At 35.8% G+C, this 22570-nt stretch overlaps 4 protein-coding genes across 4 annotated transcripts; 2 read left to right on the top strand and 2 right to left on the bottom strand.

The window, feature by feature from the left end:
- Nucleotides 1–9230: 9230 nt before the first annotated feature.
- Nucleotides 9231–10937, bottom strand: LOC106402070 (30S ribosomal protein S10, chloroplastic-like). Its single transcript, XM_048753017.1, has 4 exons — nucleotides 10598–10937; nucleotides 10318–10356; nucleotides 9655–9987; nucleotides 9231–9459 (listed from the first exon to the last, which is right to left on the bottom strand). Exons 1-3 carry the CDS (start codon nucleotides 10817–10819, stop codon nucleotides 9676–9678), a joined length of 573 nt encoding a protein of 190 aa, XP_048608974.1. The 5' UTR covers nucleotides 10820–10937; the 3' UTR covers nucleotides 9231–9459; nucleotides 9655–9675.
- A 1175-nt stretch (nucleotides 10938–12112) lies between these two features.
- On the top strand, nucleotides 12113–17755 carry LOC106400833 (ABC transporter C family member 3-like). Its single transcript, XM_013841223.3, has 8 exons — nucleotides 12113–14606; nucleotides 14682–14768; nucleotides 15086–15721; nucleotides 15801–15965; nucleotides 16036–16545; nucleotides 16688–16993; nucleotides 17078–17381; nucleotides 17476–17755. The coding sequence occupies exons 1-8, from the start codon at nucleotides 12258–12260 to the stop codon at nucleotides 17583–17585; spliced, it is 4467 nt and encodes a 1488-aa protein (XP_013696677.2). The 5' UTR covers nucleotides 12113–12257; the 3' UTR covers nucleotides 17586–17755.
- Nucleotides 17756–18970: 1215 nt separating this feature from the next.
- Nucleotides 18971–19275, bottom strand: LOC111203677. Its single transcript, XM_048749507.1, is given in 2 exon segments — nucleotides 18971–19230; nucleotides 19269–19275. Coding segments are annotated over 2 exon segments (267 nt in total).
- On the top strand, nucleotides 19006–22556 carry LOC106400916 (putative DUF21 domain-containing protein At3g13070, chloroplastic). Its single transcript, XM_013841319.3, has 13 exons — nucleotides 19006–19856; nucleotides 19999–20096; nucleotides 20186–20279; nucleotides 20386–20463; nucleotides 20540–20643; nucleotides 20750–20831; nucleotides 20916–21055; nucleotides 21140–21282; nucleotides 21348–21439; nucleotides 21519–21584; nucleotides 21672–21788; nucleotides 21868–22047; nucleotides 22127–22556. The coding sequence occupies exons 1-13, from the start codon at nucleotides 19311–19313 to the stop codon at nucleotides 22382–22384; spliced, it is 1998 nt and encodes a 665-aa protein (XP_013696773.1). The 5' UTR covers nucleotides 19006–19310; the 3' UTR covers nucleotides 22385–22556.
- Nucleotides 22557–22570: the final 14 nt, after the last annotated feature.

Genomic DNA, 22570 nt, shown 5'->3' with positions numbered 1-22570 from the left:
TTCTTTATAAGAAATAAAGTGTATTACTATGCTTTTCAGAGAAAGAATGACCAAATGGAATATTAAAATCAAGGCCACAACAGTTACACATTAACGTGTAAACACGTAAGAATTGTGAATCCAAAAAAAATGTACCATTTGCATGGAATTAAAAACAGTTACTATTCCATTAATTCATGTGGGATATGTGGAATCAAAAAGAATACAATGATAATCATTTCATGATAAAAAAAGCACGTGAATGAGTGGAATAGAATCAAACTAAATAAAAAATAATATTCTTAATTAAGTTTAAATATTATGTAATTTATTTATTGCAGCAAAATAGGATTTGTTACTAACTAAACAAAAGAATAGCAACATATCTATATTATTAAAAGTGAAGTTGTTTGGGTATATGAATAGTAGGATTACTAAAAACTGTTTTGTTTGGATGCATAGATATAGTTAATACTTTAGATTTTAATTTAAAAATTCGACATGCTTTTTAAAAACGTGAACAAAACAAAATAAGGCATATATTTAATACTTTAGATTTTAACTTAAAATAGGATTAATAAAAACGGCTAGATTTTAACAAAACGTAACTTCCAAGTTAAAAATAAGGCATATATTTCAAAAACAAATATACACAAAATCTAAACTTAACAAAAACATAATTCGAACACATTAACTCCACATATATCGATCTTACAAACTAACATATCTGAACGAGAATCCTAATTACTTGATTCCCTCATTTCACACCTTCTTTATCCAATTTTCAAATAATAAATTATCAAAACCACTTTTAAGTATAACAACCGAATATTCTCTTTTTGTTCTAACAAATTTAGTTACTTAGGCAACTAATATATATCTTGCTTGATTGACTCCACAAAAATCGTGCTATTAAATTTTTTAAAAAATTCTTTAGATTACGTATAACCCACTATATATATAAACCTTCCCCTCATATTCTTCATACTCACAGTAGCAAAGATAAAAAAACTAAAATGTCTAACAAGTAAAGTAGTTTGGTTTTGTCGAACAAGCAGAGTTTGGTTTTTCTTAACCAAGTCAAACCCTTCAAAGACACTTGGCGAGTACATGTGAAGTGTCTTCACTCATGTAAGATAAACAACAACTCTGGTGAATCTCTCGAATGCGTTCTCATGGATGAACAAGTAAGTTTGATTATATATATTGTCTCTTATATGTAATACTCTATCGATTTTGTTGTTTATACTAGCAAAAAATATTAATATCAGCTTTTATATTGTGTTTAGGGTGAGAAACTTCATGCTTCTGCCAAAAGAAATCAGATGTATCGTCTACAGCGCAACCTTCCTATTGGTGAATGGCGGTTTATTGAGAACTTTACAGTTACGAGTGCTGGAGGTTAATATCGAATAATTACCTCTCCAAATTACATTTATTATTTTATCTTTGTTTTTCTATTATTATTATTTATTTATGTGAAAAAATTATTTTAAAAACCTTATTCTTACATATTTTAAAAGTATTTATCATATATTAAGAACAAACAGTTTCTGATGTAATATATATTGCCTTTTCAACATTTTTTTCATTAATTATAAATAAGGTTCCCCTATAATTGTATTAAGATAGATTATAATAATATAGATTTTAAATACTGTATAACAATTTGACAGATCTTACACATCCAGTTACGAAATATATAATACACATGATTTTTTAACCATATTGAATTGATATATTTGGCTTCGTTTAATTTTCCATAAACAAATGAATATACATAAAATAGAATATGTATTTTTCATAAAGCTGTAAATTTGTTAAAATCTAAATAAAATATTGTTTGTTCTCAACATTTCAAGATTACACAATACAGTGACGAAATACAAAGTTTAAACAGTAAACTTTAATAATACAAATTCGTTCAACTAAATTAAGATCTGCAAATGTTTATATATATATCATAAAAATATAGACCCGTCCAGTCGGGCGGGTTAAGATCTAGTTCTTCCTTATTTAAACAGTCATACTAAGATATCAAACCAACAAATCAAACTTCTTTCTTCGTTGCTAAACTGTTTTTTTTTTCTGAGAAAAAGCTTAAATATTAATGTTTCTTGATCTATAGGTAATAGGTTGTATATAGCCAAGTGTACATTTTGTTTGCTACATATTAAATGAATATTTGTATTTTTTAAAAAAATTATAATTTTTTATGAAATCTAATTTAATATCAAACACGTTTATTGGTATATTTAACATGTTTTGATAATTTGATTTAAATTAAAAATTACTTTCATTCCATTCCGTTACATTCCTTTAAAAATTTACCATTTATGTTACAAAAATATTTTTCTACAATTATCTATTCCATTTAATATTATTCCATAACTTCCATCATTTCATTAGTTGGCATTCCAATTTTTTTAATTCCTTCCATTAATAGTATTCCATTCATGTAAATATCAAAAGAAGAATTGGAAAAAGGAAACACATCCATAACTCGGTAAAAAGGAACAAGTTGTCGACATGAAAAGAAGAATAACTGAATGAGTCATATTAAACTTTGGAAGTTTTTTTCGTTTTAAAAAAAAAAAGAAAATTCAACTTTTGGAAGTTTATTACTCGACCAAAATAACTCGAGTTTTTCTTGGGTTTACCTTCTAGAGTAAATCTATAAATTCACCAACCAATATGATTTTTTTTTCCAGATTTAATATCTTTTAAAAAAGAAAATAAAATATTAAGAATTTGTCAAGTAATATTATGATTTTAAAATAAATAAAAATAAATAATAATTACCAAAAAATTTTTTTAATATTGTTAACGCTATCAACAAAACATTAAACCTTAGACCCTAAATTTTTAACTCTAAACCCTTGGATAAACTTTAAATCGTTGGATAAATCATAAACCCTAAATCATAAACATTAAAAACTAAATCTTAAAAACTCTAAATCCTAAACACTAAGCCCTAAATTCTTGAGTAAACCCTGAACTCTTGGGGTTTAGGATTTACCCAAGGGTTCAGGGTTTAGGATTAAAGATTTAAGATTTAGTGTTTTTAAGATTTAGCTTTAATGTTTATGATTTAGAGTTTAGGATTTATCCAAGGGTTTAGATTTTATCCAAGTTTAGTGTTTTTCTGACGGTGTTAACAATATTAAACAAATCGGTAATTATTGCTATTTTTATTTATTTTAAAAGCATAATATAACTTAACAAATTATTATTATTTTTTTCTTCTTTTAAAAGAATAGTAAATCTTAAATAAATAAATCTTATTGGCTAGTGAACCTAAAAGTAACCCTAGGGGTGAACCAAAGAAAAACTCAAATAACTCGACATGGTGGTATATTATAAAGAAATCCCGCACGTAGCGCGGATAATCACCTAGTTTTATGTAATATAAAAAATATATTGGATATATAAAGTATATAGGCTAATGTATTTCCTTTCAGAAATTTTAAAATTAGGTTTCTCATTATTTAAAAAACCCTATATTTAAATATTAATATTTGCTTATACATACATTTTAATTTAGACTAAAAATTCCATGTTAAAATACTCTTAATAAAGGTGATCTAACCGGCTCATGAGCCTTTTTCCACCACGAGATGGAGCCATGTGGATATGCACAGCCTTTGGCCGTAAAGTACTTTTTGCTCTTCTTTGAACAAGTCTTTCTCCAAACTTTTCCTTTTGCCACTTGCATGTAAATGTGCATCAAATGAAATGTCCCAACGCATTTGCAAATCACATTACATGTTTCGATAAAAAGTTGTTTGGTTTTTCTTTTTGTCCAATTATTATGGAATCTTTTTTATTCTGATTAACAGTTTCTGCTGAATTTGGAGTCTGAACTCTTTGTATACTCTGCCACAAGCTTTGAAAGAGAAGACAACTTGTGGCGACCATTATATTTTCTGTAGTCAAGAAGAGATGATTCTGCCACAAGCTTTGAAAAAGAAGGCAACTTGAAACTTAGCCTCAGTCGGCAAATCCCTGACCCTTTTCTTTCTTTTTTTCTCTCAGTGACCATTCTTTTTTCTCTTAGAGCCCGAACGCAACGGTTGCGGTTGCGGTTGCGAGTGTAGGAGTTTACGGAAGCGGGTGGTTGCGGTTTCAGGTGTTATTAAGCGTTTTGTATGACTGGCACAACGTTTCAAAATTATTGCATTTGCGGGATATTTGTGACTGGTTGATTACAAGATATTGCAGCGGTTTAATAATAAATTATCAATATTAACATATTATAACATTATAAAAATATAAAAAACAAACTGTTGTTATAAAATATAATAATTATCAATATTATATGATTAATAATAATATTATGTTTATTTATTTAATTTTTTAAATTAGTTGAAAGTTATAATTTTAATAATTTTTTTGTTTGAAGATTTATATTAAAAAATTTAAAAGAATATTTTATTTTGTTTTGTTTTGTATATGTGTATATCTTTATATATGTATGTATATTAATTTTAAAAAATTCTAATGAATAGTTAGTTTAAATTTTTTATAAAACAAATTATGATACTGTTTATTTATCCACCCGCAATCGTCCGCAACCGCAAACGCCATCTGCAACCAGCTTTTGATTTTAAGAGGTTCAGAGCGGTTTGAAGTGGTTTGTATGATTGTTTCGAAACGTTGGCAACTGCTAAAGCTGCCAGTCAGACCCTTAGTCAAGAAGAGATAATCCTACATTGAAGTAAGTTGTTTAGAGCATCTCCAATCCACTTCTATTTTTAGTTATATAATAGCATTTAGAGGCAAAATCACTTTAACTAATTTATATTTTTGTCTTTAAAATAGAGATTGCTATTTTTCATCAATTTATAAAAAAAGAAATAGCATTCTTCTATACGTTGCTCTATATGTAGCAATTTCTATTTTAGAAAAATACATTGGAATAAAACTAATCTCTATTATAGAGTTCCTGTATTTTAGAAGTAAAAATAGAAAAATACACTGGGGATGGTAGTAATCATTCCATTTTATGAGATTAAAATAATAATTTAAGATTGTAATATTCTCCAAGTTAAATAGGGTGAATTGGCCCAAAATCCAAATAGAAGTAAGTAATTAGGAAACTACATACGGTACATTTTATGTGGGCTTTATATTACAACTAGCAGAGTGTAAATTACATAACTATCCTTCCGTCAATTTAAACAAAATAGAAAAAATAAGTCAATTGTAGGTTAGACATTAATCATTAACTAGACTTGGTATGAATTTTCAGTTTTTAATTATTTATTTTATTAAATGATGTATTTGTAATATTCGTTCATATTATATTCATTAAGTAAATATTTTTTTTTGCATCTTAAACTATCTATTTTTTTTACAAATGTGTGATATCATATAAAAAATATAAAAAAATGAGTATATAGTTAATTAGATAATTTTAAAAACAGAAATTTTTCTTTCGTGTGCGATATCATATAAATAATGATCCGCCCAGTTAACAAAAATCATGATTATTTTATGTGTGATTTTTTTTTTTTGAACATTTCCTTAAAACTATATTAATTTTTACATATTTTAATTAGAATATTTTTAATATCTTTAACTTTTTATTTGAAATGTAACTCAATATTTTTTAACAATTATAACAAAATATTAAAAAAATATTTTTAGAATTTGTTTGAAAAATATGAAAATTACATTTTAAATTAAAATTATCCTAAAATATGATAAGTTTTGATGTAAACGAAAACTCAAATTATGTCAAAAATAATGATATTCAATGATAATAACAATTTTAATTGATTATTTTTAAAAAAATACATTTACAAAATATTGTTTGAAAGAAAATTCATTTATCTTTCAAATATAAAATGAAAATATTATAATTAAATAATAAAAAATATAAATAAAAACCATAAATTTAGCAAATGACAACTGAGTTATATTATGCTAAAATTTTCTTTCTATCAATTTATCAAATGACAAATGAGTTATGAGCAAATAATACCATATAATTTTTAAAAACATAGTCATTCTTAAATATTTTTTGAATAAATAATTATTTTTAAATTTAATCAACTGAAAATAATATCTGTACAATTGTGTGAGTCAAATTCTAGTTTTATTGATGCATATTATATATTAGTGCTGCATGTTTTAGGTAACATTTTAATGATGCACGTTTTTAAAAATCTCCATTATTAAAATTATGCACGTAAGGATAACTCATGAATTTTTTGGTTGATTAAATGACATTATGTCCAAATTTATTTAAGGATATTTCATTACGGTAACTGAAAAAGACAAACAATAAAATAGAAAGTTTAAATTCATTTAAGCATATTTCATTAATGTAACTGAAAAGACAAGTAATAAATTAGGCAGTTTTATTCGTTTTAGGATATTTTATAAATGCAACTGAAAAAGACAAGAAAAAAAAATAGAGTTTAATTAATGAAAGTAATTCTCTTTTAATAATATAGATTTAGGTATTACCTCCTCTTAGTTATGTGTGGCTTGGCTATGAGAAAATTGGCGAATGAGAGAGTTGGAAATTCTTACAGGAGCGGCTGCATGGAAAGGAGAATCAGGGCAAAAGACCCTATGACAGCTTCAAGCTTTGGTGGCTCGTCGGTAAAAAGGTATGTAATCTCCGTTTCGAGGATGGCGGGGAGGAGCCAGAGACCGCGTGTTAGTCACCGGAGCAGAGGTTTGTCACCGATGAAAGTGGATCTCGGTGTCGGTGGATGTGTTAAAAGGGATGGCAGTTCTCTCAGACATGAGTGAGGGGTAGTTCGTGGTGGTTCGGACTTTGAGACAGCGGTGTTTCGAGAAGTGGCAGCAGCGAGGGTTTGGAGTCGGATCTTCTTCGGAAGCCGGAGTCTGTGGCCGCGGGGTGCTCTGGAGCAGGCTTGGTCTTGACGGCGACGGGTGAAAAAACAAGCTTGGAAAACTCCATTCCGTGTAGCTGCGGTTAAGCTTTTCATTAGCATGTTAAATATATCAAAGGTTGTTTTAGTATTTGTTTGTCTGCTCTGTATGTAGCGTAATCCAGTTGTGGGATGTAAGGAGTACTATACGTATCGATAAATTACATTTAAATAAAATCCTCTCTTCATATGATGTTGTAGTTATATGAGAAAACAAGCCTTTTGTAGATTACAACAAATGAAAATTAGATGTGTAATTAAATAAGAGAGAAGTACTCTAGGAAAGTATGGAGAATGTTTCTTAAAAATGTTATTATCTGGAGAAAACCTTCAGACTTCAGCTAAACATAATATTAGCTATCAATAATAAAAGAGAAGTGCCGGTAAAGAATTGGATTCACACCCCTTGGAATCATTTGAGAGGATCAACACAAAAGCACGATATACAAACTCTGATGCTAACAGTCGGCCACAAATGATGAAGCTAGCTTTGACTAGTAAACCGAAAGAAGTGGGGACAAGAAATGGTTGTAAGATGGGAAAAGTGACATCCTTTGAAGGGAGCATCACAGATGGTGGGTGCTGAAATATGTTGATAAGGAGTGAAAAGCTGGTAGCATTTCTGTGTGATTTTTTTTTTGTTTTCTAGTAATAAAGTGTCTGTTTGCAGGGTTCATTTAGTCGGTGACTTATTGTGTTAGCCAGTCGGTTTGTTTTTGTGAAGGCTAAACAATTTAGTAACAGTCTAATAGACCTTGCACGATAGCAGTATCTATTTATCTTTTCTCGGGACGGTTAAAATGGGAGTTTAGCAATGTGTCTGGTCGTTTTGGTTTGCTAAATTCACTTGTAACCGTTGGTGTAATGAAGTGTCTGTTGCAGGATTGCATCTTCGTTAGTTGGTGTGTTAGCCTGATAGTTTGTTTTTGTTAATGCTAAACATTTTAGTAATCAAACTTGGATGATAGCAGTATCTTTAATCTTTTATCGGGACTGTTAAAAATGGGAGTTTAGCAAGGGGTCTGGTCATTTTTGGTTTGTTAACTCGACTTGTAACAGAGAATCAGTTCAAAAAATAGAATCTTGCATCTTCGTTGGTCAGTTATGTGGGGAAGAAGACGAATCATGTTATCTGGGACATCACTACAGCGGAGTGTCCATGCCAGCCAATAGAACCGTCACCGGTGTACCTTCAAAGCTAAACCATCTCAGAGGGGTCCCGTGGCCACATAACGCCAGAGCCATAAAGAACACCGAACACCTTCTCACAAGTCCGAAGAATCACGTGCTCCTCCTCTTATGCACCTGTCAAGAAGCAACCACGCTGGAAAGGAATCGTCACCGGGAGAACCGCCATCTCCATGGATAGATCTGCCGTCAAACGAGCACCACTCAACAATTGAGACAAACCTTAGGGATCCCGATGATTGACTTGCGGAATCGGCCGTCTCCTCCACCGTCCTCAAGCAAAGCCTCCGCCTACAGCCGACGAGCCACCAGAACCCCCGAAGCTTTCCTAGAAGTCTGCCACACAACCCATATGAATCAGAAGATGAAGAAAAGAAGCACCACCAAAACGAAACCGAACGACATCTACGAGAAAACAATGGAGGCGGCATTGCACTGCCGCTTGGATCCATTTGGAACTTGGTGAAGGCAATTTTAATTTTTAAGATATGAGATTGGTCAAACAATTGATAATAAAGAGAAGAAGAAGAGATGCTTTTCGAATGTCTATATTTTAACGCTTAAGGGAAACTTTTCGAAAATAATAAAATATATTAACATGGGTTATCAGAAGATATGATCTACGAGAAGATATGGGCTACATAAAAATCATTTGAGCAATAGGGGTAATAACGGTCATAAGATTATCAATGAAACCTAAGGAAATTAAAAAAAAAGGTGCATATTGCTAATTATACGATTTTTCTTATGTGTAGAGTGCAATTACTCTAAAATATATTAACATGGGTTATCAGAAAGTATGATCTACAAGAAGATATGTGGACTACACAAAAATCATTTGAGCAATATGGGTATATCAGTGATAAGATTATCGATGAAACCTAAGGAAGTAAAAAAAAAGTGCATACTCTTGAATATATAGGTGAGCTGAATATCTGCATAATGCCAAATTAGTAATGCAATGTAAACGTTGACAAAAAAAAAGAAGTAATGCAATGTAAACTCCATTTAGTTTGTGGACAAACCTGCACACTAATATTAATGAAGTTGCTTTCAAGATTAACTTTTTTTTTTTCTTTTAATAATCTCATCTTGTATATTTTAATTTTCCTCGTTTCTGTTCATACTTATATTCAAATAAAAATTCCAATCAAATACAATAGAAAAAAGTACTGTACTTAATATAATAAAAGTGACAAACACAACACAAAATATTTCTCTGAACTTAAATCACTTGTGGACTTGTTCATACAACTAAGAACAAGGATAACTAACAGAGAATACTCATTACAGAGGCTCTCAAAGAGATGATACAGAGCTGACCAGTTCTAAGCTATGTCGTTGATCTGAAACAGTCTGCTCATGCATTGCAAGTGTCCATCACCTATGAGGAAGAAAAAAAACTTTGGTTAAGAACAAGCATCAAGATTATGTGAGCTAAAGAAAAAAATTAAGTGAGCTAGACTCTAATTTGATGAAGAGTTTGTATAGGTAAGCATCCAAGTTGATTGAGTTTTTACTAACTAGACACATTAGTCTGAGACAGAACAAGACGAGGAAAGAGCTTTGTTTTTGTTACCATTCTAGTTACTGTTGATCTTCAGAGCTTGACCTCGACATCAACACCAGCAGGAAGATCAAGCTGCATCAAGGAATCAATGGTTTGAGCAGTGGGGTAGAGAATATCAATCATCCGCTGGTGCGTCCTGATCTCAAAATGGAACCTTGCATCCTTGTGAACGTGGGGAGACTTGAGAACACAGTAGATACGCTTCTTGGTCGGCAAAGGAACAGGACCCATCGTCTTGGCATTGGTGTTCCTCGCAGCGTCAAGTATCTGCTTGCATGAGTCCTCAATCAGAGGCACCCAGTATGATCTAAGCTTGATCCTAATCTTCTGCTTTGGTGCCATCTGCTTACAAGTAACCACAACTCCAACTTTAACCAAACAAAAACAATGAATCTCCACAAAACCTCCAAAGAAAACAGAACTCTGGTGTGACAAGTGTATTTCAACTTCAGTAAAAAGTACACAACAGCAGTTCCCATCTAAAATAGTGGTCTCTGGTCTGAAAACTCTCTGTTTAATTTCATTTCTTAATACACAGAAGACAGCTCCGAGTAATGTAAGAACACAGTGGAACCAAGAAAACACAATGACTCTCCATAAAAACCGCCAAAGCTCATCTAAAAATGATAACTTTCTTCATGTAGTGAGATCACTAATTGCAACGGAACATACCTTATCTGCGTCTACACTGATCGAGGAAGAGCTCGGAACCTGAATCCAACACCACAGATAGAGACAGAGTCTGTAAGATAAAAGTCCCACCAGCACAGACACTCAACAACACACAAAGGGAGCTGCTTTATTAGCAGATACGGTAGAAAACCGGACAGGATGATGTCATATATCTAATGATTCAGACAAAAAAACAGCTGTTCCATACATTGTCTTAACACACAATCAAGAATCAGAGAAAGAGAAAGACAGAGAGAGACATGTGTAGAAATGTGTATACCTCAGAGACGGGTTCGTCGAGAGTTTCAGGAGATAGGGTTTCGGGAGCTGCGAAGACCCTCTTCGTAAATGGGATGGAGGGTTTGTTAAGGACGGTGCCGCTATGTGTAGAAGAAGATGGGAGCAAGGAGAGCAGAGAGACCTTCTGTCTGGTAGAAGACAAAGAGGTGGGATTGGAGAAAGAGTGTGGTAGTATGAATGAAGTTACAGAAGAAACCGCCATTGAATTGAATTTCCAAACAAAGAATCGATTTTTCTTCTTCTTCTTCTTCTTCCTTTGAGCGCTCTCCAAGGATCTGTAGTTTTCTCTTCCGCAGCTTCGCTTCGAGGATTATCCATTATCCAAAAAAGCTTTTTTATATATGGGCTTTAAAGCCCACTTAATAAAACAAACGGCCCACTATAATAAAATATCAAAGTAGGCCGATATATAAAATCCAGTTTACTAACGGGTTTGAATGATTTTTTTCTTAATTTGGTTCAAGTCATCGTCTTTAAATTGCATTGCGACACCATTATTGATAGGTTTTCTATTTGCATTTTTTTTTAACCTTTTTTTCCTTGACATATGATAATGTCCTATATAAATTTCTGTGTGAACTTATAGATCAAACGTAAAGAAAAAATTGCATTCAAAAGTCTAGACATTGTAGTTGATTGAAATCTAAGTCATGATCGGATAAGACATTTTTGTCCTGGTTTTGATTACAATTTTTTTTTTAAAAACAGGATTTTTTAGATTAGGAACCTGTGAACCTGATCATTCTAAGAGCATGATTATCCGGGGTCTTTAGTAGGTTTTTTAGTGCGTGAACTCCCACAAAAACTTTAAGGATCGGTTACAAAAACTACTAATTAAGAACCGATCTTAGTGAGTTTCTTACACTGTTCGCGGACCTCACTGACACGTGGCGGCCCGCGATTGGTTTGCTTTTTAATTTTTTTTTTTTTTTTTTTTTAAAAACCTAAAAAACCCAAGGGATAATCATGGCCAAAAGACTTTTAGATGCTGTGTTCATTTTCTTACCTTTAGACTTTTAGACTTTTAAATCCAAGTCATGTGTTCATTTTCTTACCTTTGATTTGGGATGTGGCTTCTGCTTATTGCTTCTTTTTTTTTTTTACAGCAGATTTTTTTTTTTTCACTTTGTCTTTATATTTAGTATGATCTCTGTTCTGTTTTTTTTTGTTTCTTTTTTTTTTGGCTCGTGCCTTGAAGGTCTGTAAAAACTACATTCAACCTACAGTTTAGTGCAGCCTATTTAGAAAGTATGCTTACATCTCGGACCCCTGTTTACAACTTGCGTGGTGAAAAGATTGAGGATGGTGATGGAGCAACTATAAGTGGCCGTAACCTCTCCTCTGGTAGGGTCTTAGATAGAGTCAGAGAGAGTAGCGTTTTGTCTTCTTCTTAGCAGTTTCTTGAGCGTGCTCTCCAAGGGTTACTGTCTACATCAACTCTTGATAGTGAGACAGAAGACTAGTAGTCATTGACTGACAAAATACAGAGATTTTTCAACTTACGTGCAGCTCAATCTTTTACGTATCTCTTGTATATTAAGTACTTCTCCTTCGTCCAAAACCATGTACCAAATCATTTGAAAATAGAGAGCGAAACAGAGAGAGAAACAGAGAGAAACAGAGAGAAAAAGAGGAAAGCTATGGACTTTCTAGGTTCCATGAAAGATAACGGTATGTTAACAACGTTCTTGTCGTTCTCGGATTCTAGTTCTTATCTTATGGAACCCAGATGTGTCTCTGGTTTCTTGCACGGAGTGTTGTTGCTGGTTCTGTTTTGTTCATGGGTTAGGGGGAGAAACAATGGTTTTGGTTCTGTTACGGAGAGTTTAAAAGAAAAGAGAGGGTTCGGGTTCAAGTCGGTTCTGTTTTGTAGTTTAGTTCTGTCTCTCCTTGACCTCGCGTTGACGTCCTTGAGTGGTTTCTACTGGTACGAGAGTGATTGGTTAGATGAAGAGCAGCTAGTGTCTCTCCTCATGTTTCTATTACCAACGGTTTCCTGGGGAGTTTTGTCGCTGTCCTTGCATCGTTGCAGTGATTATGAGATGAGAAAGTCTCCACTTTTGCTTAGGATCTGGTTAGTTTTCTATCTCGCGGTTTCTTGCTACTCTCTTGTGGTGGTAGACAAGAGACAAGTTCATCTTCTAGTGTGCGACATAGTTTCTTTTAGCGGCGCTTTGCTTCTCTGCTATGTAGCTTTCTTCAAGAAAGCTAGAGGAGGCAACAACAGCAATGGAGTTTTGGAAGAGCCTCTCTTGAATGGAGATTCAACCGTTGGTGGTGGTGTGGGGAGTGATGAGGCTACTCCTTGCTCTAGAGCTAGCCTTCTCAGTCTCTTGACTTTCTCTTGGATGGGTCCATTGATAGAGATCGGAAACAAGAAACCCCTTGATCTTGAAGACGTTCCTCAGCTTCATGATAGCGACAGTGTAGTTGGGTTAGCTCCTAAGTTCAGGACCATGCTGGAATCATCATCAGATGGTGGTGGTGGTGGTGGTGTGACAACGTTCAAGCTCATGAAAGCGTTGTTCTTTTCAGCTCAGTGGGAGATTCTAGTGACTGCCTTCTTTGCTTTCATCTACACGGTGGCGTCATACGTTGGACCAGCGCTCATCGACACGTTCGTTCAATACCTCAACGGACGCAGACAGTACAACAACGAAGGGTATGTGCTGGTGATCACTTTCTTTCTCGCTAAGCTTGTGGAGTGTCTCTCTCAGAGACATTGGTTCTTTAGGCTACAGAAGGTTGGTATCAGGATGAGATCTTCATTGGTGGCGATGATATACGAGAAGGGTCTGACGCTTTCATGCCATTCGAAGCAAGGACGCACAAGCGGTGAGATTATAAACTTAATGACTGTGGATGCTGAGAGGATTGGTAGTTTTAGTTGGTACATGCATGATCCATGGATGGTTTTGCTACAAGTCGGTCTAGCTCTGTGGATATTGTATAGGAATCTTGGATTAGCTTCGGTAGCAGCTTTGATTGCAACCATTCTAGTAATGCTAGTGAACTTCCCGTTTGGGAGGATGCAAGAGAGGTTCCAGGAGAAGTTAATGGAAGCTAAGGACAACAGGATGAAGTCAACATCTGAGATCTTGAGGAACATGAGGATACTCAAACTTCAAGGATGGGAGATGAAGTTTCTGTCAAAGGTATTTGATCTGAGGAAGTCTGAGGAAGGTTGGTTAAAGAAGTATGTGTATAACTCAGCTGTTATAAGCTTTGTCTTCTGGGGAGCTCCTACTTTGGTCTCAGTGTCCACTTTTGGTGCTTGTATACTTCTTGGCATCCCACTTGAGTCTGGTAAGATACTCTCAGCGCTTGCAACGTTCAGGATCTTGCAAGAGCCTATCTACAATCTTCCAGACACTATCTCCATGGTTGTGCAGACCAAAGTCTCTCTTGATAGGATTGCGTCTTATCTCTGTCTAGACAACTTACAGCCAGACGTTGTGGAGACGCTTCCTCAAGGAGGTTCAGACATAGCTGTGGAAGTGAGCAACAGCACTTTATCATGGGATGTTCCTTCTGAAAGCCCAACTTTAAAAGACATCAGCTTCAAGGTCCTTCCTGGGATGAAGGTTGCAGTTTGTGGTACTGTTGGCTCTGGGAAGTCAAGCTTGCTTTCATCTATACTTGGAGAAGTACCAAAAGTATCTGGAAGTCTTAAGGTTTGTGGGACAAAGGCCTACGTGGCTCAATCTCCTTGGATTCAGAGTGGTAAAATTGAGGACAACATCTTGTTTGGTAAGCCAATGGAAAGAGAGAGATATGAGAAGGTGCTTGAAGCATGTTCTTTGAGTAAGGATCTGGAGATACTCTCATTTGGTGATCAGACTGTTATAGGAGAACGTGGCATTAATCTGAGTGGTGGACAGAAGCAAAGGATACAGATTGCACGTGCGCTATACCAAGATGCAGATATCTACTTGTTTGATGATCCTTTTAGTGCCGTGGATGCTCACACAGGGTCACATCTCTTTAAGGTACTTAGTCATTAGTGTGTGTCTTTATCTTTCTTAACTGCAGCTTACTGAGTTTCATTATTATTGTCTTTACAGGAAGTTTTGCTGGGGCTTTTGTCTTCCAAATCAGTTATTTATGTAACTCATCAAGTTGAGTTCTTACCTGCTGCTGATCTTATACTGGTATGTGAATAATTAATAGTACTCTCTCCGTTTCGTAAACAGTTTCATTTTGACATTTTTTTCATGTTATTTTAAAATTTCAAATGTAATTAATAATTAATTGTAAAATGTATTGATCTTATACATAATTTTATTTATACCAAAAACACTATGTAATTTATTAAGAACATGAATGCATTTTGACCATTTTATTAGTTTGTGGAAAATATATCAAAATGACACTTTTTATGAAATGTATTAGTTTTTTAATCTTTTCAATATTGTGTCACTGAGGATAAGTGAAATCATCTGGAATCATTTGTCTTGTGTCTCATCAGGTCATGAAAGATGGAAGGATCAGCCAAGCTGGAAAATACAATGACATCCTCAGCTCTGGAACTGATTTCATGGAGCTTATAGGTGCTCATCAGGAGGCTCTTGCAGTAGTTAGCTCTGTTGATGCCAGTTCTGTCTCTGAGAAACCAGCTTTAGGCGGCCAAGAAGATGCTATTGGTCTTGATGGGAAACAAGAAAGTCAAGATGTGAAGAACGATAAGCCAGACACTGAGGAGACCAAAAGACAGCTTGTGCAAGAGGAAGAGAGGGAGAAAGGTAGCGTTGCTTTGGATGTATACTGGAAATATATCACACTAGCCTATGGAGGAGCTCTTGTGCCTTTCATAGTGTTGGCACAGGTTCTGTTTCAGCTTCTACAGATTGGAAGCAACTACTGGATGGCTTGGGCTACTCCTGTTTCTAAAGATGTGGAAGCTCCTGTGAACATCTCAACGTTAATGATCGTTTATGTTGCTTTAGCCGTTGGAAGTTCCGTATGCATTCTCGTTAGAACCACGCTTCTTGTCACCGCTGGTTACAAGACTGCTACTGAACTGTTTCATAAGATGCACCACTGTATCTTCCGCTCGCCGATGTCTTTCTTTGATTCAACTCCAAGTGGAAGAATCATGAATAGAGTACGTCTCTGGACACTAGTTATATTATAATTTTTATATATCTCTATTTTATTTAGTGATCATGTCTTTTGTGTTACAGGCTTCTACAGACCAGTCTGCAGTGGATTTGGACATACCATATCAGTTTGGATTAGTTGCTATCACAGTCATTCAGCTTATAGGAATCATTGGGGTTATGTCTCAAGTTTCTTGGCTTGTTTTTCTTGTCTTCATCCCTGTGGTTGCTGCCTTCATATGGTATCAGGTACTTTCTCATTCTAATCTAGTAGTCAATAAAGATTGATTCTGTAAATAATAATCTTTCAACTTTGCAGAGATATTACATAGCTGCAGCAAGAGAGCTTTCACGTTTAGTTGGAGTATGCAAAGCCCCACTGATTCAGCACTTTGCTGAAACCATATCAGGCTCAACAACCATCAGGAGTTTCAATCAAGAATCAAGATTCCGTGGCGACAACATGAGGCTTAGTGATGGTTACTCTAGGCCCAAATTCTATTCAGCTGGAGCAAGGGAATGGCTTGGCTTCCGCCTCGATATGTTATCTTCACTTACATTTGCCTTCTCACTTGTTTTCTTGATCTCTATACCTACTGGAGTGATTCATCCAAGCCTGGCGGGATTAGCAGTGACTTATGGACTCAATTTGAATACCATGCAAGCTTGGCTTATCTGGACTCTCTGTAATCTTGAGAACAAAATCATATCTGTAGAGAGGATGCTTCAGTATGCAAGTGTTCCTAGTGAACCACCTCTTGTGATAGAATCAAACCGGCCTGAACAATCATGGCCTTCACGTGGAGAAGTAGACATCCATGATCTTCAGGTACCAAGATTTCATGCTATATTTTTTTTTAACGTTGATTAATTATGCTATTACAAATTATAAGAAATATTACATAAAATTTCGTGCTATAGATCCCCCACTTGTTTGTTTGCATTCTTAACCATCTGTGACACATTGTTAGGTTCGGTATGCTCCACATATGCCACTAGTGTTGCGAGGAATAACATGCACATTCAAAGGAGGTTTGAGAACAGGTATTGTTGGAAGGACAGGAAGCGGGAAATCGACTTTGATTCAAACCCTTTTCCGCATTGTTGAGCCTTCAGCTGGAGAAATAAAGATAGATGGAGTGAATATATTGAACATTGGGTTGCATGACTTGCGTTTGAGGCTTAGTATTATACCTCAAGATCCAACCATGTTTGAAGGAACTGTGAGAAGTAACTTGGACCCTCTTGAGGAGTACACTGATGACCAAATATGGGAGGTGGGTTGGTTTAGTTTCTTTCTGTCTTTCTTTAACTAGTAAGAAACTGTTCTGTCTTGAGTAATGATTCATTTGTGTTCTTAGGCTCTTGACAAGTGCCAACTAGGAGATGAGGTGAGGAAGAAGGAGCAAAAGCTGGACTCATCTGTGAGTGAGAATGGAGAGAACTGGAGCATGGGTCAGAGACAGCTTGTGTGTCTTGGGAGAGTTCTTCTCAAGAGAAGCAAGATCTTGGTTCTTGATGAAGCTACTGCTTCTGTTGACACTGCAACTGACAATCTGATTCAGAAAACGTTAAGAGAACACTTTTCAGATTGTACAGTGATAACCATTGCACACAGGATATCTTCGGTTATTGACAGTGACATGGTTCTGCTTCTTAGCGATGGTTTGTCTGAAACTTTTTCAAATCATTTGACAGAACATGTGCTTTTAAATAGATGAATCATCGAGGAGTGTGTTGTTTTTTGTTTTATGTGTAGGGATCATTGAGGAGTACGATACGCCAGTGAAGTTGCTGGAGAACAAGTCTTCATCTTTTGCTAAACTTGTGGCCGAGTACACCGCAAGATCAAGTTCCAGTTTTGAGTAGTCCTCACTACTTTCTTGGTGATATGATGACGATGAAAAAAAATCTTATCATAGTTTTGTTTTAAAAGCTTTTCTTTTTAGTTATAACTTGTAATGTTTTAAGCTAAGTAACCGATGATTCTGCATGGTTACTTCAAATTTCTGCAATAAAAGATGTTTCATTCTACTGAATGAACTTGGTCTCAAGTATCAGCATTAAGCTTGTTATTGACATGGAAGTCATACCAAACCTAATGGTTTTGAATGATGGTTTATTAATATTTTTAAACCAAAATATCATGGTTTAATAAAAAAAAAGATAGGTCTATAAAACTTTCAATATGTGGTTATACATATATTTTTATAAAATGATTTAAGATGATGTGGTTAGACGTGAATTCTTAACCCATATTTTGATGCATATCTCGACTAATGGTATGAAATTTCTTATTTGATATTTATTTCAAGTATTTCGTATTGATAAGTAGGGAGCCTGGGCAAGACTCCTATGCTTCAATTGTTACAAAAATATAGAATTATCAGTTGTAAAAAGAAAAGTCATAAATCTTTTTTACATTTAGCAGGTTAAACAAAAAAAAAAAAAAATATTGATTTGATGATCAAACCGTATTGGTTTACTAAACACCAGTAAGACGGCGGCCTATGAACAAACCTGACCCGTCGATCCGTGCTTCTCCTAATGGCAAAATGTCAGACTTTCTCTATGCAAACCTATACCCTGCTCTGAACCAGAAACATCAAGATCCTATAGAAAAGGCACACGATGAACTGGTTCCTTGGCTGCTATGGAGAATTTGGAGAAACAGAAATGAGCATCTCTTCAGAGGTAAAGACTACTCTGCCCCAAACACGGTTAATAAAGCAATGGACAACATGGAGGAGTGGTTAGGTAGAAAAGAGGAGGTTCAAACCACCGAAGCGCTAAATAGAAGCCCCCACCACCACAGTGGATAAAATGTAACACAGATGGGGCATGGCATAACGATCAGCTGCGAAGTGGAATTGGTTGGGTCAGTATAGATAGTTCGGGCAAGATGTTGTGGGCTGGAGCTAGAAGTTTTCTTTGGTGCTGGCGAGAATGATTGGAGGATAAGAAGAGATGTGGCCAAAACTTAAACCGATCACCCAAGACATCCTTCTCTGAAAACTCTGACCACAGAGTTGTTTATTATCATCCGAGAGAGAGTAACAAAACAACATTATAGAATAACGAATGAAGCTTTTTCTTTACTGAATCTTGTTCCGAAGTTGTATTCTATCTTGAACATGTGTTAGAGGCGGACATGCATAATGTAATCTTGAAAAATAAAGTTGAGCCAAAGAAAAAAAAACAACAAACCTGACCGGTTAAAGTATATCCCGTTGGTTGGTGGGAACACAGGGGTACTAGTGGTCATCTAACAAGCTATGCCACTTGCTCCTGACTTTGGTCTGAAAAAAAAAAACAATTTGACGGAGGAGGAAAGGCGCAGCCTTTTTCTCTTTCTCGGCAACCTCACCATTATCGCTGCCGGAGGGAGGGGTTCCTCTTCTAAAGCTATGAACCCTAGCTCACAGTTTCAAACTCACCATCTTGTCTTCACCAAACAAATAACTACTCTCTTGGTGTACCAACTCTTCACGCTTCTGAGCATTTAGAGACGAGCCTGTCTTAGCTTTCTCCCTACTTTGGCTCTTCCCACACGTTTCATACCTTAGGTTTCTTGGTGCCTCTTCTTTCTCTCTTATGGCACTTGAATTATCGGTTCTGGGTCGGTCTCTCATTGGCGCAAAAGCCTCAATTTTGAAGAAATGTAATCAAAGATCGAAGCTTTCAGGAAGACTTCACTGCCCTGTGGCGTTGAGTCCTTGTAAAAACCGCAGCTTGAGTTTCAGATTCCGACCAAGTTCTGGATTTAGCTACAGAAGCAGTAGTAGCTTTGTGCTGTTTAGCTCGAGTCAACATCACGATGGCAGTCAACAAAGTTCTGATTCCGGGGAAAAAGATCTGGATTCTATCAAGGTTTTGCTGAAACGTGGGATTGTTGTGGGAGCAGTTGTGTCTGGAGTTTTCTTATACGGATGCCGTAAGGTGTTGGCGTCGGCGGGTGTGGTGGAAGCAGGGTACGAGGTGTTTGGTCAGAGCCTAGTGTTGTTCAAGAATGCTTTGCCGAAGATTTATCAGGTTCTCACGGTTCTTAGAGAGCAGGGTTTGATATTGGCTGCACTGCTTAGCCTCTCAGCGTTCTTCTCTATGGCAGAAACCTCCATCACAACATTGTGGCCGTGGAAGGTAAAAAAAAAATTCATGTCCTAGTTCTGATTGTGAGCTCCTTTCGTTGTGATATAGTAATGCCAATGCTGAAACCATGTATCACGCCGTTGATCTGATTGGTTTTGAAATATTGATGTTTGATGTGTGGTTTGATACTCAGGTGCGTGAGTTAGCTGAGAAAGAACCAGAGAACGGTGTATTCAGAATGCTACGGAGTGATGTTACTAGATTCCTGACGACTATACTTATTGGAACAACGTACTGCTTCTTTCCTTAGATGCAATTGTTCTTTAGATGATTGCTTGAAAATTTGTCTCTTATCATTAGTTCTTGTGGTTTATTTTTAGTGTTGTGAACATTGCGGCAACTGCTCTGGTCACAGAAGCAGCAACAGCTATATTTGGAGAAGCTGGTGTTAGCGCAGCCACTGGATTGATGACTGTACGTATAATCAATACTTTTGTCATATCTGTTAACTTTTAAATCCTTTAGTTTGGTTAGCAACATCGCTTCCTAAGTTGTTAATCTTGAATGACTATATATATAGGTAGCTATATTACTCCTAACTGAGATTACTCCAAAAAGTGTTGCTGTCCACAATGCTCAAGAAGTTGCAAGGCTGGTGGTAAGTTTCACTCAGTTTCATATGATAGGAAGTAATAGATTACAACGTGACTTATGTTGTCTGACTGTGCATCTAGGTCAGGCCAGTGGCGTGGCTTTCCTTAATATTATATCCTGTCGGAAGAATTGTCACATATCTCTCAATGGGAATACTGAAAATTCTTGGTTTGAAAGGAAGGAGGTATCATCATCAGCCTAGACTTGTTTTAGCATCTCTTACATAGTTCTTACATGCTAAACAGAAAAGTATATTTGATTCGGTTTGCTGCATTATTTGTGTGTGTCAGCGAGCCGTATGTTACTGAAGATGAGTTGAAACTGATGTTACGAGGTGCAGAACTAAGTGGCGCCATTGAAGAAGAGGAGCAGGTATGAGCTCTCTTGTAATCTCTTAGCTTTTCGTTTCAAAAATCTATACCAAACCTAAATTTATTATAATGATTGCTTCTGCAGGACATGATTGAAAATGTGCTGGAGATTAAAGACACCCATGTTCGAGAGGTGATGACTCCTCTTGTTGATGTAGTTGCAATAGACGCCAGCGGCAGTCTAGTTGATTTCCATAGCATGTGGGTGACCCATCAGTACTCGAGGTATCACAAAATTTCCAAAGCCTTTCCTTCTGAATCTCGTTCCCTTCCTTGGGGGGTTTATTGATCAAATGTTTCTCTTCTCAGGGTGCCTGTTTTTGAGCAGCGTATAGATAATATAGTGGGTATAGCTTATGCTATGGATCTCCTAGATTATGTTCAGAAGGGTGATCTGTTAGAAAGTACTTCTGTGGGTGACATGGCACATAAACCTGCTTACTTCGTCCCTGGTAAGATCTTCTAGATTTGATTAAGTCACAGGAAGAAGATCTTATGATTATGATATATTATGCAGATTCAATGTCAGTTTGGAATCTTCTTAGGGAGTTTCGCATAAGAAAGGTTCACATGGCAGTTGTCCTTAACGAGTATGGTGGAACCATTGGAGTATGTGCTGCTCTCCTTTCTATGCTTCTCTACTCTTCTCTTCCTCAATCTGCTAATCTCTCTCTTTTTGTTTCTGCAGATTGTAACTCTTGAAGATGTGGTTGAAGAGATTGTTGGTGAAATATTTGATGAAAACGATTCAAAAGTAAGTGTCCTAGTTTCAACTCTTTGACCTGCCTAATGATTAAACTATCTTACAATACCTGGTCTCCATGACTTTTTGGCTGAATAGGAGGAGATTCAGAAGAAGACAGGGTATATTGTGATGAGAGACGAAGGGGTCTATGATGTTGATGCTAATACATCTATAGACCAGCTGTCAGAAGAGCTGAACATGAAGATGCCAGAGGTAATGTAACTTTTAGCTGTGTCTTGATACCTCTTTAGTGAGAGCATTCCTCAATGTTTGTTTATTTTGTGGGAAGCAGGGGATTCAGTATGAGACGGTCTCAGGCTTTGTGTGTGAGGCCTTTGGGTATATCCCAAAAACTGGAGAGAGTGTAAAGGTTGTTCTTGAAAAGGAAAACTGGGAAGAGGAGGGTGAAGAAGAGGAAGGTAAACAGGAGAGGCAGGAGCAGAAAGAAAAGCACCAAATCTATAGAGTAGAGGTATGATGAAGTGGGCTCATCATAATCACATTTTCAGTTGTTGATTAGAACTGAATTAAAGTGTCTTTGTGGTGTACAGATACTAGCAGGGAATGCAAGAAAAGTGAGTGCTGTCCGGTTTGAGAGAGTCAACGACATGGATCAAGTGTCGGAGGCGAAAGATGTGAGAAGCATGGTGCCTAAGTTCGTAAGGAAATGGAGCAGCGAAGAGGACGATGGGAACTCCACTTACCAAGAGAAAACATGGAGCAGCGAAGAGGATGATGGTAACTCGACTTACCAAGATAACAAACCCGAGAACGCTGTCTCTGATGAACATGTATTGGCTGATAAATAGCAAGAAACAACAATGACATTGAGACAACAGTTCATTTTTTTTATATTCTCTATGCTGCATTTTTTTTCAATTCTTCTTTGAAAAAGGAGAGACGAACAACAATAGATTAGAGACGTCAAAGCTCTTTAGGAGACAGAAGACACAATATAATGACAAAGTTGTTTCAAAAGTATATTCAAGCACACT

The sequence above is a fragment of the Brassica napus genome, chromosome C3 (assembly GCF_020379485.1).
Source record: "Brassica napus cultivar Da-Ae chromosome C3, Da-Ae, whole genome shotgun sequence".
NCBI lineage: Eukaryota > Viridiplantae > Streptophyta > Magnoliopsida > Brassicales > Brassicaceae > Brassica > Brassica napus.
The sequence above is the reverse complement of the archived record's forward strand: the minus strand, read 5'-3'. Positions and strand labels throughout refer to the sequence as shown.